The sequence below is a fragment of the Leucoraja erinacea genome, chromosome 25, assembly GCF_028641065.1.
Source record: "Leucoraja erinacea ecotype New England chromosome 25, Leri_hhj_1, whole genome shotgun sequence".
Taxonomy (NCBI): Eukaryota; Metazoa; Chordata; class Chondrichthyes; order Rajiformes; family Rajidae; genus Leucoraja; species Leucoraja erinaceus.
In genome coordinates, this window is record NC_073401.1 from 15,506,129 (window position 1) to 15,525,656 (window position 19,528).

Below are 19,528 nucleotides of genomic sequence, written 5' to 3' on the forward strand. Positions count from 1 at the left end.
CATAAAGCTCCCTCCCCCTCCCCCATCACAAGATAAACACTCTTGGTGGTCAATGTTTAAATTGGTTCATAAGATAGGTATGGAGCACAATTTAATCTTCTGCTTAAAGTTTAATCGTGAATTATAGACTGTGGGCTTTGATCTTTATGGTTGTTGGGGAGAAAAGATAACGGCTTTGGGTTTCTGCCTGGTTTGGCTCTGATTTTATTGTGCAATGTGCTCGAACAACTAAATCAATGCAAAATGTTGAGTACATTTTCTCAATCATTTACAATCCTAGTTTTCAAGCAGGTTTTTATAAAATTAACTGGGGCTTCAAAACTGGTCATCACTTTTTTCTGCTAATTAGTCCAATTTGCATGCCTCGTGGGCTCTTAATTTTTTTTTAATGAGCATCTATTAATATTCACCTTTATAACTTTTTAAAACAGTAAAAACAAAACCTTATTGATAAAAAAATGACAATGAAATTAGTAATTGCATGTAACTTTACAATCTAATTATTTAAAATCTTAAGTGATGAAGTGAATTTCCTCCACGTAGTTTGCAATAACCAACCTGATCTCCTGGTGGCTCAGCACTTCAACTCCCCCTCCCATTCCGAATCCAACCTCTCTGTCCTGGGCCTCCTCCATGGTCAGAGTGAGTACCACTGCAAATTGGAGGAGAAGCACCTCATATTTAGCTTGGGTAGTATTACACTCCAGTGGTATGAACATTGACTTCTCCAATTTCAGGTAGTCCTTGCGTTCTCCCTCCTCCTTCCCCTCCCCCCCCCCCCCCCCCCCCCCCCCCCCCCCCCGGACATCAGTCTGAAGAAGGGTCTTGACCCGAAACATCACCTATTCCTTCGCTCCACAGATGCTGCCTCACCTGCTGAGTTTCTGCAGCTTTTTTGTCTACTTTAAATAGAAAACTATCGTTTTTTGTGATATAACCAGTTTCAAATCCATTAATAAATTGGCACTAGGTTAACATTCTAAAATATGAATATTGGAATCATGGAATATTATTTACGGCAATTAATATTTGCCCAAGTCTCCAAAAACCCTGCTTCATTTTGATGATTTGTGGAGGATTGGCAACATTTTACGTGAAATTTGCTCCCATATTGCATCACATGGAAACTCGACTAATACCATCCCCAACTCTAATCGATCTGAATTTCCTTGTTGCTGGATCAGGAATAAATTTTGAGTTTCCAATGTAATTTGTTGTTGGGATGAGCAGCTTGCATTACACTCCGGCTTAGTTGCAGAAGGAGTTTCTTCCCAGAGGCCATTAGGACTGTAAACTCCTATCTCACCAGGGACTAACTTTACTGTACTGCTCAACTGCTTTTTTTTTTAATTGCTGTTTTTTTCCCTTTTTCCAACCGCCCACAATAGTTAATATGAAAAAGAATATGTGATTCTGTTACATTCTGTCTGTAGTTTGTTTGTTTGTTTGTCTTTTTGCACAAAGTCCGCAAGCATTGCCACTTTTCATTTCACTGCACATCTCGTATGTGTATGGGACGAATAAACTTGACTTGACTTGACTTGAGACACCCCTCCAACTTGCAATTTGTTGTATGTGACTTCCCACCGGATGCTTTGGATTGGTCACTTTTATCTTGTAGTGTATTCGCAGTTGATACTTCCAGTTCCTATTCATCCATACTATGCCTGGAAGACATTATTATTGCAGGTGATATGATTGATGGTGAGGGAGGAACTCTTTGACTTCAAAAAGATATGAGTGGACAAGTTGGATGGGAGGAAAGTAAGAAATGGAATTCAATCCAGAGAACTATGAGGCAATGCAATTGGCAAGAACAAACAAAGTACACAATAAATGGTGGAATACTGAGAAGAATAAGGAAACACATTTCTTGGAGTATACATCACTGATCTCTAGAACAGATAGATAATATGGTAATAAAAGCTTGAGATGACTTTCCTGAATGACCGGGGCATAGAACAAGGATATCTGGTTAGAACTGTGGAATTGGTTGGTTGGACTGCAGCTGGTCTACTGCATTTGGCTACAATCCCACTTCAAGAAGACTCTAATAGCATCTGAATAACTACGGAAGATTTTTATGCTGATCTTGCCAGAGCGGGAAAATGTTAGCTGCAATATTTTGTCAGCGATGGGGTTATTTTCTTTGGAATAAGGAGGATGAGAGAGAGTATAATATATGACTATGTAAGGGCTGTACCTTCAGCACAGAGTGAGTCGGTAACATAAATCCAAGGGAATTGATGGAAGAATTACAGGTGTGTTGAGTGAAACAATCTTCAATTAATGAGGGGTGGAAGTCCGGAGCTTACTCGTCTCACTCAACAAACTGATCGCAGAAGCAGAAGTCATAATGCATTTTACAAGAACTTGAATGAACACTCAATGTACCATAAGCTACAAAGCTTAGAATTGGGATGAGGTGCATGGATCTTTTAAATTTTTTTAGAGATGTAATGCGGAAACAGGCCACGCCAACCAACAATCACCCGCACGCTGGTTTTACCCTAAACACTAGGGACAATTTACAGAAGCCAATTAACCTACAAACCCGCACGTCTTTGCAATGTGGGAGGAAACCAGAGCACCTGGAGAAAACGCACACGATCACTGAGAACGTACAAATTCTGTACAGACAGCACCCGTAGTCAGGATCGCACCCGGGTCTATGGTGCTGTAAGGCAACTACTCTACCTCTGTGCCACGTTGTCAGTGACCGCTTTGGATGCAGTGGGCAAATGGTCATCTGTGCAACCATAAATTACTGGTATTCTCTGACCTGCCATGAGATGGAATACCCAAATATAGTTGAACCACTGTCATCTCAACCAAATCCCTCTTCCTCGTCTTCAAGCAAAGATGGATGTTTGATCCTAAATTCCTTTACCTAGATCAAGTAAAGAATGATGTGTAGGAAGGAGCTGCAGATGCTGGGGAGGTGCTGCCTGATCTGAGTTACTCCAACCTTTTGTGTCTAAAGTAAAGAATGATGTTGCACTACAAATTTAGAATTACCACAATGGTTATTATTTTTGTTTAAAGAGGAGCAAGTTGGTGCTGGGAGAATTACACTCGTGTAATAGCCTAAAAAGATGCATTTAAATACATTGAAGATGACACCATGTGGTGACAAATAATTCTGTGGACTTTTGTAAGGAACACATTGTGTTGGTGATCTTGATAATGTTTATTGGACAGAGAAAAGCTGCACAATAGACTGATTATTATTTATTGCCCTCGGTAAAATAACAGTTGTTTCCTGTTGCTCTAGATAATGGATATAATACAAGTCAGACACACAAATGCTCCATTTAACTCTGGTTTACATTAACCCTGATAATCTTATGCACTTAGCAAATCCCATGGTACTGTGGAGGATATTGAAGTAATTTGATTGAATGTCTAATGCTTTACTGAAACATACCAGTTCTCTCCTATGTTTTTTTTTGTCTGGATTAACAGGCTACAAGTGCTCTGGATGCTGAAAGTGAACACTTAGTACAAGAGGCCATTGATCGGGTTATGCAAGAAAGAACGGTTTTGGTAATTGCACACAGGCTTTCAACTGTACGAAATGCCTCCAAGGTTAGTAGGGAAGAAACATTGGTCTTGGGAAGAATTGCATGTCAAATAACATTTTTTGTTACAAATCCTCGAGTCATGTCAAACTGCTATTCATTGTCAGTTCCTCCGAACAGCTGCGAACTGAGGCTCCACATGAGAAATTAAATGTGACCTGTATTATGTGTGAAGCTGGATAACGTGTGAGAAAGCTTTTTGAGTTATTTTGCCAAAAACATGATGCTGAAGGAACTGAGTGGGTCGAGCAGCATCTATGGAATGAATGGACAGGATATGTTTTGGATTGGGATGCTTCTTCAGATGGAAACATTGTTTGTCCTTTTCCTCCTCGGATGCTGCCTTACTAGCTGAGTTCCTCCAGCACTTTGTGTTTTGCGAGAGATGCCAGCATCGGCAGTTCCTTGTCTCTCCATTTTGATATCTCCCTGAATATTATTTCCTGTTCCCTTTTAACCTCAAATATTTATGTACTTGCTCTCTTTCTAAACAAGTGGATTTCTCTTGCAGCATTATTTGGTTTAGTTAAGTGTTCTTTATACAAAAAAACCCACTATTTATCATTTTTCAAAACATTAATGAAAAGCCTTTTATGGTCAGCTTATGATAAGAAGCATTTTGCTGGAGGCAATAGAAATAGATCTGAAATAACTTCCAAAAGGGAATTTTGTTTCTCATGTTACTGAAACGGGAAAAAATATACAATTATGGAAAAAGAGCAGTGGAGAAGTTTTTCAACGAGTTTACGGAGATAATAATTCTGATCTCTGCTTTTCAGTGATTTTATATTCATCACTCTGGGTGCTGACTTGATAGTAATCATTTTTTAACATCTCTATCAGATCTTCCATTAAACTTGAGCAAAACGCAGTGCTGGAGTAACTCAGTGGGTCAGGCAGCATCTGTGGAGGGAAAAGACAGACAACACTCCCATCCCAGCATCTACATTTTCTTGAGTCTCCTTTCCATTAATTTTCTTTGTTCCTTTCTCCCCCCCCCCCCCCCCCCCCCCCCTCCATTTTGTTTTGTTTGACCTAATGATGAAATGTTTTGGTGTATTCATCATATCTATGAACTTTATCTGTGACTCTTTTTAAAATGCAATTTGAGGCATTTAGTTTCATGGGCACATATATTGCCCCTGACTGCCCAAGTTCTGCTCTTTCATTACTTGTTAAAGCTTCACTACCGTTTGGGTTTTATTGAATATTATCTTCAGGATGGAGGTCAGGTTAAGCTGGCTATATGAAACTGAGAATCCCACATTATTTTGGGAATATGAGGAAGATCGTTAGAGTAAATTATTAGTGCTGGTCTTGGCATCATGTTCGGCACTGGTATTGTGGGCCGAAGAGCCTGTTTTTGAGCTGTACTGTTCTATGTTCTATTTAAACCAACAGAAGAATCACTGGATTTTACCCTGGTGCAGCAGAGATGTTTTCCCGCTACCTGTCTACATATTTTTATGTTAATATTTTACTTTTTGTAGAATGCAACAAACTTGGCAGAGATGGTTCTTTTTTAATAAACAAAATTGATCTTAAAACAGACTAAACAAACTGACGCTGATGATAGAAAGCATATGCACTCCACAGGGATTCTCTTGGTTAATTCACTTGGATATGGTCGCTTTACTTTATAACCATGGTAAATGTATGCATTCTCAATTCTTTTATAGGGAAGTTTCAAAATTTTATGCATATTTTTATAAACCTAGATTTGTTTAACTGCATAAAAGCATACATGGATGTCACTTTGTGAACTCTCTACTGTATTTTCGGAGACTAGTTCTTGAGCCCTTGGTGGATGTTATTCAGCCTCTAGGGTCCTTGCAGGAACAGTCTAACAGCAACCGTCTGTTCTGTATATTGAAACCAGGGCTTCAACTATGCCAGTGCCATGTCCTGAGACCTAGACACTTCTGTCAGAGACTGACTTAAAATATCATCTCCATAAGGGGTAATGGATCAAAGCGAGTGTGAGCATCTCACATTTCACTTTGTAGGATCATACAAGAGTCAAGAGTGTTAAGGATCACTCAAGAGTCAAGAATCAAGGGAGTTTAATTGTCATATGTACCAACAGTGGAACAATGAAATAATTTCTTGTAGCTACACAACAGGCCTGTAAACACAATACGCATTGATAATTTATTGGGTTTTTAAAATTATATATTAATATCCCCAATACCAGTGCAAACAATCCCCCAAGTCCTTAATGCAACCAAAGGCAGGTCATAGTCGAGCATTGAGTTGTGTTCTTGTTGGGAAGAAGCTGTTCTTGAACCCCATGGCCACTAATTGTGCTGTCTGTTCTACTGAAGGCAATCCCCACATTGTGTATAGTATTAAAAGAAGGGGAGAACTTTGTTCATTTCTGTTCCATGTTGTGGGCCATAGATATGGTTGCCAACTGTCCCGTACTAGCCGGGACATTCCGTATATATGCGTTAAATTGGTTTGTCCCATATGGGACTCCTGCTACTCGGGTTGAGGGGACTGTCGGGTCAGAGCACCACGTCCTGTCCTGCCCTGCCTCACCCGTCCATGGAGTGCAGCAGCAGCAGCGCCTCGCTCGTGGCCCCGTCGGTCGGCAGCCCCCGGCCAGCTGTCCGACCTTCGCTTACCGCCGACACCACCTTCTCATGGTCAATCATCGGTTCATGAGTTGGATGGGGTGCTGGACTCTTCATGCAGCAAACAAAAAGCCCCACTGGCGGGCCAGCTGAGGTGTTTTATGGAGGTGCAAAGTCTGGCGCCCGGGTCAAAACTCCTCAGCTGACTCGCCAGCTGGGCTTTGTGCGCAGTCCAGCACCCGGGCCAATTCATCATTCAGCCAGCCACGGCCGAGTCCGTCAATGAATTGCCCCGGACTTGGTGACTCGGTTGACGTCCTGTCACATTGTTGATGTCCTGTCACTTTCCGTGCATCAGTTGCACGCCTGGTTCGTCGAAAAGGTCAAAATTCATAATTCGCAGTACGGTTTCTACTGAATGTGTATCGCTTTTGCACCGTATAGTTGAAATATCGTAAGGCGAAGCATCGTAAGTCGAGGAGCATCTGTACTCTGTAATCACCAGAGGGTACGCTTACAGGCAGATCCTAGATCTGAAACAACAGCGTGCGTGCATGTTGCATGTGCTGTTGGCACACGAGTGATTCACCTGTCATCCAATCACAGGCCACCTTATGCTGATCTGTTGTACACTATATTTTGCCAATTCCTGCCAAAACAAAAAGTTTCAGTAACGTCTGGTTTTGTTCGGTCGGTTTGGCATGTGCAAATATGGATAAACCTGCAAAAAAGAAAAAACTGCAGCTGTAACAAGTAATGGAAAGCAAAAAAGATGTGTGTTAAAGGGCTGTCCCACTTGGGCGACCTAATTGGCGAGTTTAGAAGAGTTTAAAAAAATGACATGCTGAAGACCTCCTTCGACTATGTTGAAGACCAGCTTCGACTAGCTACGACTAACTTCGGGAAAATTGGACACCGAATTGTGGAGAGTGAAGACGACCTCCTTCGATCCCCTTCGACCTCCATTCGACTATGATGACGACTACCTTCGACTACCCTCGATTACCTACAGCTAACATGCCGTCCTACTACAACTAAACCTACGAGTAAAAAAGGTCAATTTTTTTCCATGGCGACCATTTTTTACTCGCGGGCATTATTTAACATATTGAAAAATACGCCGCGGCCTAGCTGAAGTCACCACAGGTATGCGGTGACCCCTCTCGAGCATGAAGGAGAGTTACGAAGACCTTCAACGACCTTGTGTCGACCAAGCTGGGAGTATGAGTCAAGGGCAATCTTGCCAGAAGTCGCGGATTAGGTCGCCCAAGTGGGACAGGACCTTTAAGCCCATCCGTGGTGACTCGACGAAGGTCTTCTGTATTGTGTGCCATCGGGAATTTGTCCCTTATTTTGACCTTTTGTCCCTTATTTGGGATTGAGAAAGTTGGCAACCATAGCCATATAGATGTCAGTAGCTTTTTTTTTTCTATTTTATTGCTGGAAACTTTAGTTCTAAAAATGACAGGAGAATTCAGCGGAAGACACTAGAACAACTTCCATAGCTTCCTGTTAGTAGGGGCTGTATGATTAAGGCATGATGGTTTGTGCAAGATTGTGCAGAATTTCTATGCCAACATATTGGATCTCGGAGGGACCTCAAGGGCAACTTTCTCATTTAGAGGATGGTCAGTATCTGGAATGAGCCCCTGGAAGAAGCTAATAAAGCAGATACAATTATAAGTTTTAAAATACATTTGGACAGATATATGGATTGGAAGGGTTTAGACTCTGGACCAAATAGAATTAGCCCAGTGTGCCAACTTGGTCAGCATGAACAACAAGTGCCTGGGATGCTTTACTTTGAAAGCACCATATAAACGCAGGTTGTTGAATAATCCAAGCAGCAGTTGCATGGGACTACAGCTTGAAACCAGGCTCTTCAGCCCAACACGTCCATGCCAACCAAGATGCCCCATCTAAGCAAGTCTCAATTGGCCCTTATCCATCTAAATCGAAGGAGTGTCATCAGGTTCATTATGCGGGAATACTTGTTTCTTAATCTTTGCATCAAAATACTAACTCCAGACATAGGGTTATCATAGGCACGTCTTCACAACTCCGTTACATAAGCTGAAGAAAGTGGCTCACCACCACCTCTTGCAGATGTGCCAATATAGTTATCAGTAGCCTTGCGCCGTGCTGGTGATGCCTCGGAATGAATTTTAAAAGACACATGCAGGCCTGATATTGGGAAACATTATTTCACACAGTAACTAACACCTGGAACATTGCCAAAAATAAAGTTGAAACCAACTCACTTGGCTCTTTTTTACTATGTGAAAATTGCCAGGTGCTATTAGTGGGGAAAACAATAAAAAGGGGATGTGCTAAAAGGCTCAAGCAAATAGACAAGGTGTTTCTTCAGTCGGGACTACAAATTTTAAGAGAATGCAGTTGCCCATTTTAAGGTCTGATTTGCTGAAATTCATAGACAAGAAAACAAAGCAAGGCTGCAAGGAAATGGCCTCTGTCGCAATAGCTTTGCTGTGGAATTGCTGTGATTTAACTTCTCCCCCCCCATCTCAGACTTGCCTCCCCTCTGGCCAGGGGAATTTGATGTGCTAATGGTTTTCCCCTAAGATGGTCCCTGAGTTGTTGATAAAAGCCAGCTCTGCCCCTTAGGATATCCAAACTGCACTAATAGATAAAAGACTTAAAATAACCTTTTAACAATATTGTAAAAGTATTATTTCTTAAATCAGAGCTAAGTTAGGCTGGTTGAAGGCTCAGATGAAAATCATTTTAATGAGCTCCCAATGTTTCACCAAAGGCTAGAGACAAATTGGAAATCTCAAAGTAGATAGTAACATGGAAATTAGAAAACGGTTAAATGTATTAATTAAATCAAACCTCACGACCAATTAAGAACTAGTGCATTTGTGATTTATGGCAAATATCTACATCTACTGCAACTTCAATAATATTGTTGTCATTCTGTTTCTTGAGCAACAACATCAATTTAGAAACTATTGATTTTGTAGAAATTCTTGTTTGAATGTACATTTGCTGTAAAAAAAATTGGATAAAGTACCTCTTATAGAAACAATGTTAAGTTACTTTTAAAATCTAGCAAAAAAACTCAAATGCTTTTTTGATTTGATTGAAAGATGCAGGCAGCATAAATGCAAGCCCTTTGCCTCACTGAGCCCATGGTGGCCATCAATCATTCCTTCATACTAGTTCAATGTTATCCAACTTTCTCATCCACTCCGTACACAAGGGGATATTAACAAAGGCCAATAAACTTAAAGACCCACATGTCTCTCGGAGTTGGGAGGAAATAGACGCAACCAGAGGAAACCCACGCGGGTCACAGGGAGAACGTGCAAAGTCTGCAACTGGGGTCAGAATTGATCCTGGGTCACTGTGAGGCAGCAGCTCTACCACTGTGCCACCCTATCTGCTGTACTTGTGTTTTCTGATTGTTCTATGATATTTAAGTACAAATATTATGGATCTTGTTGGAACGATTAAGTGAAATACAAAGTGAATTAAGATGATATTTGCCATTTTGACAATTTATAATCTAGTGGGAATCAAAACCACTATAGTGCCTATTCTTTTTCAGTTAAAATAATCCAAGATAAAATGAGTGTACAGCCAAATATAGAAAAAGCACTGCCCACAATGCTGGAAATGATTACTGTTGTACTTTTTCCTGCTTTACTATACTTTCACAGCTGCACCATTGAACTCCTAATTAAACTTCCTCAAAGTAAAGCTGCCCAGAAATGATGCCAAGCTACTTATGCTGGTAAACATAACTTGCCCTTTTTGTATGAGAGGGAGTTAGCAAGGATTTGTAGACATGTAAACAATATTAACTTTTCTCCAGAATATGTTAGGATTGCAAAATTGCTTCAACATAAATATTTTAGCAGATTTGGGACATCACTGAATACATGTTCTCTTTACTCATGTTGCTTTAAGAAATGAACAAGCTCCGAACTGCCCTATGTGAATATTAAGAAAACATATCATCTGTCTTTCGAAGAGACATCAAACTAAAGTCCTTTGTGATCGGTAAGGTGGACAGAACATATTCTTGATTTGATCGAAAAAAATCAAGTGCTGCTGAGAAAGGAGAGAAGGGGGTTGCCTGGCATCCTGGTGAACAATCATTGATTAAACAGCATAACCATAAAGCATTCATTTGATTGCAAGGCCTTGCTAAAATCAATACACATGTTGCTGCTACCTATCAGTGATTAACAACAGTAACACTTGAAAAATCCTTCATGATTTTAAAGAACTTTAGGATGCCCATGGGTTATGGAATTATGGTTCTTTCTTGACATGCATGCTGTAATTATACTGTTTAGATATTTGTCAAACAATTTATAATTTGACTATCCTTTTTCTTCCAAATCTTGGATATATTAAAACCATGTGTGTGCTAAAAGAACTCAGTCGAGCTATGGCTACAAAATATATATTTTTATATCAAACTTAACACGTAATGCTATCTGCTAACTACTTGTTTAGAATTGCTAATTTTTCAAAGTAAAATTTAATGGCAGGACCAAAAAAAAAAGCCCCAGGATATTTAAGTGGAAAAAATATTCTGGCCAATGATTTTGTTCAAAGTGCTGGGTTCTCATAACAGTAGATCTATTATGGTTCTAGCCAACATTGGTAAATCTAAAGCTATAAACTTAAACTTAATGGTTCTCAAGTATCTCATCCAAATTATTGTTCCCATTGGATGGCTGTAACAGTTTTGCATTGTGGGTCAGTATCTGAGCTTCCTTGTCTTAGAATTCTAAGCTGCCTGACTGAGGGGAGGGGTGATTGATAGAAAGAGCAAACTGCGCAAAACTATTAATATTTGCTCAAACAAGGTATAGCACATTCTACAGAAATGTTTTAGCTGCTGCTGCAAATGATAAAGGATGGCTGTTGTGTGTGTGCGCAAAAGGAAAGGTATGAAAGTTAGACATTTTGCTGGTAATATTTGAAATATGTTTAATAGAAGCAGATGCTGGCATTTAACACGAGTCTCCAAGCTAGCAGTATGTTTTATAAATTCTTGCAACTATGTGGGGCTTTTTTAATCTTATCTGACACCTTATAGTTTGTAGTGAACAAAATGGCGTTAAGCGACTATTGTTCACAAAAGGCACGAACTGTCCTACACCATTTTGTAAAGTGTTATTTGCTGCTGTAAGCATTCCAAAAATTAACAGCTGTTAATGTAGAGTTGTTTTAGAAGATGCAGGCAACAAACGCCACTTATCCTGGCGATCTCTAGTTGTATACAAGATATCTTGCAGTCGAGCTCTATCATAGAGACTGCAAATAAAGGCCGTGTCAGAGAATTTCTCTTTCGCTGTGTGCAGAAACGAGTGATTTTCACTGTTATACGCATATGACAGGGCAGCGCAAGAACGGTCCACATGGCCAACAATGTCCATACTGAGCATAATGTCAAATCTCCTCCGCCTGGACCTGATCCATATCCCTCCATTGAATGCAACTTTCATATCTGCCTCCACCATCATCCCCGGCAGTGGGTTCCAGGCACCGACCACTCTCTGAATTAAAAACAAATAGCCCGCACATCTCCTTTAAACGTTGCCACCCTCACTTTAGAGCTTTGCCCTCTGTTTTTCGGCATTTCCACCCTCCGAAAAAGGTTCTGATCGTCTACCCTATCTATGCCTCTCATCATTTTATATATCTCTATCAGATCTCATAACCTACGATGCTCCAGAGAAAATGAACCATGTTTGTCCAATTTCTCCTTATAGCTAATTGCCTCTAATCCTGGCTGCATTCTCGTAAACCTGGAGACATGGAACTGCAGATGCTGGTTTACCAAAAAAAGAGAAACTGTGCTGGAGTAACTCAGTGGGTGAGGCATCATCTCTGGAAAACATGGATAGGCAACATTTTGGGTCAAAGGGTCACGACGTGAAATGTTAACTATCCACATTTTCCAGATATGCTGCCTCACCAGCTGAGTTATTCCAAACCGTGTATCTTTTCTTGTAAACCTATCCTGCAACTTTCCAACTTCTATTTCTTGCTTTAAGCGACCATTGGGTAATATGCTATTGCAAGTTCATTAAAACCTTTTTTAGGTACAATTATTAATTAAAAGTTATTCATTTTTTTCCAAAAAAGAAATCAAAACCTATTGAAGTCTCAAACTGCAGATATAGCTGCTTTTACTAATTGCTTTACCGCAACTAGCTTTGCTATTCCTTTCCCATCACCCTGAGTAATAACAAAACTAGATTTATTTCTCTGGCAAAACGTACAAAGGAGCATCATCATATAGCACTTGACAAGATAGCGCTTCAAGAAGTAAAGCAGATCACCAAAAGCTTAATCAGAGAAAGGTTTTAAAAGAAGAAAGAAAGGGAGCTGAAGACGTTATAAGATTTAGGGAAGGAATTCCAGGCCTTTGAGCCTTGGCAGTTGGTAAGTGTTTTGGCTGATAATATGTGTCTGGCTGTTGGGTTATTTTTGTCACCTCTCATCTAGACCGCTGGGGGTGAGGTTATTAACAGCTGTGGGTTACTGGAAGGGCCTGTTTATGAGATCGATCCCAGCAATGAAGTGAGTAAACAAAGGAGAGATTAAATAGATTGGGACTATACTTATCAGAATGAGTTTGTATTGAAATAGAAAAGATCCTGAGAAACATGAAATACACCAGCACTTTATGTCTATCCTTGGAGTAACTTAGTGGGTCAGGCAGCATCTCTGGAGAACATGGATAGATGATGTTTCAGGTTGGAACCCTTCTTCTGACTGGTGAGTAGAGCATTGTATAGGCTTCACACCGGAGTTCATGCCGACCTGAAACGCCACCTATCCATGTTCTCCATTGATGCTGACGGACCTGCTGAGTTATTCCAGCATCTGCTGTTTCTTACATCAACACTCCAAAAAATATTTTCTCTTGTGGATTAGTCATCGTCGTGAAATAGCCTCAAGATACGAAATCCAATTAATCTCAAATTCGGGGCATTTCTTCTGTCAAAGGATTGTGTACCTTCAGAATATTTTACTCCAAAGATCTGTGAGATCTGTGGAGATTAAATATGTACAAAGAAGGTGAATTTGAGGTTGGATCATATCAATTGTGATCTTATTAAATGGCAGAGTAAGCTTAAGGGGCTATGCAGTCCTTCTTTCTTGTGTTCGTAAAGAGAACATTAGGGGCAGCAGAGTGGGCAGCTGTTAGAGCTGCTGCCTCCAGTGCCGAAGACCCAGGTTCGATGTACTGTCTGTGTGGAGTTTGCACGTTGTTCCTGTGACCACATGGGGTTCCTCCCAAAGACGTCAGGGTTTGTGGATTAATTGGCCACTGGAAATTGCCCCTAGTCTGTCGGGACTGAATGAGAAAATGGGATAACATAGAACTAGTGTGAAGAGGTTATATACAGTATGTTGGCCCAAATTCAGTGGGCCAAAGAGCCTGTTTCCATGTTTTTTTCCCATTTTGTTTTTGTTTTTATTTAAATATAGTATAGATTTTTCAGGATTCTGCAAATTGCTTTTGCAACTATGTCAGCGTTATATCCTGGATCTTCGGTCTTAATTTTCAGAAGATAGACTTGTTCTGTTTGTAACTCCTCAAAATCTTGACACCTGAAATGTTCAGGTATTGAGATCTGGTATGCTTGTTCAATAATACTTGTGTTGGGGCAAGAACATCTCTTGCAGAGGTGTAGCAGGAGTATATTGCCATCCAGAATATCAAAGATTCACATCTTTGTGCCACGGTCTCTCATTCTGCAACCTGTTTTTCTACATATAATCTTAGGCATTGGCATACGCAATCTCCTGGTTGCCAAACACTGTACCTCTCCTTCCCATTCCCGTAATGACCTTGCTGTCCTGGGTCGTCTCCACTGCCAGAGTGAGGCCAAATGCAAATTGGAGGAACAGCACCTCGCATTTGGCTTGGGCAGCTTACAACCCAGCGGTATGAATGTTGATTTCTCTAAGTTCGAGTAACATTTGCATTCCCTTTCTCTGTCTCTTCCCCCACCCTAGTCGTTCTATCAGTTTCCCTGTTCACCCTGCTGAGTTACACTGCTTGTATCCACTCATTATTTCCTTTTCCACAGCCAACAATGGACCATTGTGGGCTCCACATTTCCTCGATCATCGTTGCTGGCTTTGATTTGTTCTTTTCATACGTTTCATTCATTTGTTCTCAGTACCTTTAAATATCTCTAGTTTCTCTCTCGCCGACTCTCAGTCCGAAGAAGGGCCTCGACCAAAACGGCGCCTGTTCCTATTCTCCAGAGATGCTGCCTGCCCCACTAAGTTACTCCAGCATTTTGTGTCTATCTTCGGTGTAAACCAGCATCTGCAGTTCCATCCTACACATATAATCTCTTGATCTCTGTGTACAAGGTGGTTGGCCTTCTTTTCCAGGTCAGTGGGGTTCTTTCCCCAAAGACATATTATAAATCAACTTTCAACAATTTAGCTCCTTATGTTGATCCTTGACATTTAATTCATTTTAAAGTGCTTCAAAGTGGAGATTATTAAATTGGGAAATAAACCTTCCTCCTCCTCTTCGAAAAAGTGGAATATATTTCTTGGGGCGCAGGAAGCTGAGGGGTGATCTTACAGAGGCATATAAAATCATGAGGGGAATAGATGGGATGAATGCAGAGTCTTTTACCCAGGGTAGGAGAATCAAGGACCAGAGGACATAATATAAGGTGAGAAGGGAAAGATTTAATAGGAACCTGAGAATCATAATCACAAGCACAATCTTAGTTAGGTACAAGTGTGTAGTATAGTACACTGAGACAGTATACAAGAGTCGCTCTGCCTTGGCACCATTTTTCATGATTGAAGTCCCAAGTTGTTTATTAATGTAGAGTTCTTAACTTTGCCATGAAGGCCGGTTGTCCTGGCGGTGTTGCAGGGTCGGCCTGGGCAAACAAAGTTGTTGCTGTCCTCCACCACTGCAAGCTGCGTCCGATCTGCGCACCCGGTCTCTTGAAGCAGCGCCCAAGATCTATGATGATTTAGGGCTGAGATTAACCAAGATCTCATTGAATGATGAGGCAGATTTGAGGGACTAAGTAGCAGCTGACTTGATATTCCTGAATAGCTATGATTAATAGACAAATGTTTTGGAGGAATTATAAAACTGTGCTCAGGATATAGTCTTATTGTGTGGCCCACGGACTCCCCACCAACTGCTGTGCACTATTTACAGCACTCATACAGCATTCCCACATTTCCATTTCCTTCCAGATTCCACCATTCTCACACACACACACACACACACACACACACACACACACACACACACACACACACACACACACACACACACACACACACACACACACACACACACACACACACACACACACACACACACACACACACACACACACCCTTAGGAAAATATGGAGGCCAATTGGCCTACCAGTCCACCTTTCTTTGTGATGTGGGAAGAAACAGAAGCACCCTGCAAATCCAGCGTTCAGAGTTTAGTTTCACCGTGATCACCTGTACACTAGTTCTATGTCATCCCACTTTCACATCCTACATACACGATGGGCAATTTACGATTCATCTTGTGGGATGTGAGAGAAAACCGGAGCACCCGGAGGAAACCCATGCAGTAGCAGGGAGAGCATGCAAACTACAGACAGTGCCCAAGGTCAGGATCGAACCTGGGTCTTCAACGCTGTGAGGCAGCAGCTCTTCAGTTGCACCCCTGTCGCAGAGAGAGCATACAAGCTGAACACGGACAGCACCGAGGATCAGGATTAATCCCATGATATTGAAACTGAGAGGCAGCAGATCCAGTCTGTGCTGTGGCAAATCAGGAAAATATAATGCATAATATTTTATATTTGGCACTATTTACACTTGCTGTAACGCCATGATCTTTCATTTCAGGTGATTGTTATTGATAAAGGAAGGATAGTGGAATCTGGCACCCATCAAAGTCTTTTAGTAAAGGGAGGGATCTACAAGAGATTGGTTATACACCAATTGACTGCAAACACAGTGTCGCTTGGAGGAGATTATTTCCAAGAAGATGATTCATCAAATGGAACACATGTGGAAGAGGCCTCAAACTGTGAGAGAGAATATTGGAGCAATGCAGATATTAATACGGAAAAACAGCAAAATGGTTAAGTTGTTTTACATTAATCAATTATAAGCATTGATGTGATGATCACCATTTGTATGTGTCAAATGCTATTGAACATTTGGAGCTCATTTGTCTGTAAAAGTATAATCTTACAGTTCTTTATCTTAAAACAAAAGTCCAGAAGCTTGTCGTTACATGCTCTTGACTGTTGGATTTGCAAATTAAGTGAAAAGCAAATGACTGTCCCATTGAGATCATATTCCAGTAAGGTCTTGTATATGTGACACTCGTACTTAATTCCACTGGTACATTGCAGCAAGAGAACAAGATAGAAATCTTGTGGAACTCAAATTCACATCAAACTGCCTCATGTAAAGCATGTTTTGTTCTTTCGTCAGCGATAATTTAGAAGTGTTAACCATGTGTAAATAACCTATCGTTATATTTATGATTATATTTATTTTGAGTACAAGAGTAAGGGAAGCAACAATAGTTACGCTACTGTTGTTGCGATGCTTGACATTGACTCCACCGAACTTGCGAGCACTTCTACTAAACGTTTTTTAATTGCATCTTGTTGTTTAGCAGGACATTTACAGGCTAGAAGGTAATACTAGTCTTAAAACACACTTTATTTTTCTGCCCATTTGTTTTGACTTATTTCTCCAACCTCCTCATCCGACTCCCCGACTTGGGCAACAATCCACAGTGGCTAAACTAACACACACAGGAAACTTTTACCATTAATGTCAACAACCTAATTGTGGAGGGTCTCGTCGGGAAACATGCACAGTTCCTGTCGGCTTCACTGAATTGAGAGGATAGATTTGCTTTCCTACTCCCAACTGCCCTCCCTTCCCACCCCTTACCCATCACAGTTTCCCCCACATTGTTTCAAATGAGATAGGCAATCACTACACACCAACCAAGTCACAATACAAGCATGAAACATTCCATGATCAAACTGATCCGCACAACTCAGCCACATTTTCATCATAACTTTGTCGTTTTTTACTCGTACTTTTAGTTTCTCAATTAAAAGTTGTTTGGGCTAGTTAAAGACGATAATTATTTAGAAAAATATATATTTAAAAAGAACATAGCAGCAACTGCTTTTTATTTTATTAAATTGTCCCTTTTAAACCAGTAAAAAGGAATTGCAGAATAAATGATATCTGAATGAATGTTCATATTTATTTGTCATCTCTTTGCTAATTTTGCTCCTTAGCCAGATTGCACTCCGTTTTAGTGACGTTTTCTTCTGATTATATGCTGATTAGATACCCTGGCTTTCTCAGTAATAATATTATATGTCTCATCATGACTGATAATTTATTTTGTCTTAATTTATGTTTACATCAAGAGAATTTTAAAAGTTTTGTGGTGACTATTGAGTAGAATTATTGGATGTGCACTTTATAAAAATAATACAGAATTGTACTTGCTGTTAATTAAGTTGGTCAGGTGCAAGTTTTAAATGTTAGTATTTGAAATTGATCTTCAGTAACGAGGAGCAAACAGAATTTGTTCAAATTGAGTTTATAAAATAGCTGCATAGTTCTTTGACAATGCATTACAAGTTTTAATTTATTGGCACAAGAATTATAAAGGAGTGTATCACTAAATTAATACGATTAAAAATAAGTAAACAATGTCAATGTGCAACATTTAAGGGAAATCAATTGTTGTATAGGAATTTTATGGAACTGTGGTGATGATATAGTATCTATTTTGAAAAAAAGTTGTGAAATTGTGTAAATATGTGTATCACTTTTTACATACATTCGTGGCATATATGATGCAAGGTTCATCGTTCCACAGCGTCTGAGAATTTTCAAGCCCTCTTCTGGCTCTTTTAATGTGGATATTATCACAGTTTATCAAGCTCAGAAAAAATGTACATTCTTTGCCACACCATGGCTCGAGTAATCCCCATCTTAACTGCCCTCGTAAAGCCGACCATCTTTCTCCAAAGCATCGAAGGACGATAGGAAGGAACATCATTTGTCATGGGAATTACAGATGTTAGTGTTTAGTAACAAATTACAAGACTGCCAAATTTATCCTGTCTAACTGCTGTGATTTATAGATACTATTAAACTAGAAGGATGCATTTTGAGAAATGTTACCTAATGTCCTGCAGGTTCTTCATTCTGGCTTCTCCCTTCCCTTCGTTAGATAATAAAAACCAGTAACGTTTTAACATACAGCAGGTTTGCCTCTATTTAAACTTCCAGGCCCTGCTTAAGTAAATATCCACTATATTTATCTGACCTTACAAACAGGGACAGATAAATTACAGGCTTTTTGCACCAAATTGAAAAAAAAAATATTGCTTGCAAACCAATCTATTCTTGTGCAGATCACAATAAATCTTTCTTTAGATTCAGGAATGGTGCATTATTGAATATATTTAGCAGGCTGAATGATCTTTTACACTTGCAAACTGAACCCAGTAATTATATTTGTTTTCCAAGAAAATTGCATCTGTAAACATTTTACTGTGTTGCATTATGCAGATTTTAAATTTATTTACGCTTACAGTGCCTATTACACACAATGTTGTAGCATTAATAATTATTAGAGGATGTTTCACGAGTCATTTTAGTGGATTGTTCATAATTATTTTCAACTGCAAGGAAGAAATCCACTTTTTGTGAATTCAACAACCCAAGTGGCTGAATAATTACTAAGCTGGAATTATTAAAGTTTGGCTATGAGCCTGAATGATCTCTTATATGTTCTAAAGCCAAGTCAACTGTATAGCTTTGTATACCATAAATGTCAACAGTTCTTTGGTGTATTTGTATTCACAAACATGTACTATTTAATTTGTATGATGCACTTTGAGCCATATTTCTAACTACTGAGATTCATATCAAAGTTTATTTTTCAGAATTAAGATAATGTGACAGTACCATTATTAATGAAAGTGCAATGGATAAAATGTTAGCTGTATTCTGTTACAAATTAAATGTCACATGAGATGTGCCAACTACAATATGTGCAGTATGTCAGTCGAAGATTTTGGAAGAATAAAGTTGTTCACACCATATCTTCGGCAAGCACTATACTTGTGCAACCAATCTGTGAAATAGTATTTCCTGCTACCATGGGTGTCAGTCACAAAGAAACTGCTTGAATGTTAACAGCAAGAAAAATATAGTGCTGGAGTAACTCAGCAGGTTGGGCTGCATCTCTGGAGAACATGAATAGATGCTGTTTCAGGTCTGATGAGTAGACTGGATAGGTGACTACTGTTTGCCTGAGATATGTCA

The 19,528-nt window shown here is 39.8% G+C and overlaps 1 protein-coding gene across 1 annotated transcript in view; it reads left to right on the forward strand.

The window, feature by feature from the left end:
* The window catches only part of LOC129709447 (ABC transporter B family member 1-like), a 115,089-nt gene extending 95,786 nt beyond the window's left edge, over nt 1-19,303 (forward strand). The window contains exons 19-20 of the mRNA XM_055655851.1: nt 3,466-3,588; nt 16,052-19,303. Of these exons, the coding sequence (XP_055511826.1) occupies nt 3,466-3,588; nt 16,052-16,294 (366 nt within the window). The 3' untranslated portion in view covers nt 16,295-19,303. The remainder of the gene's footprint in view (nt 1-3,465; nt 3,589-16,051) is intronic.
* The last annotated feature ends 225 nt before the right edge of the window (nt 19,304-19,528 follow it).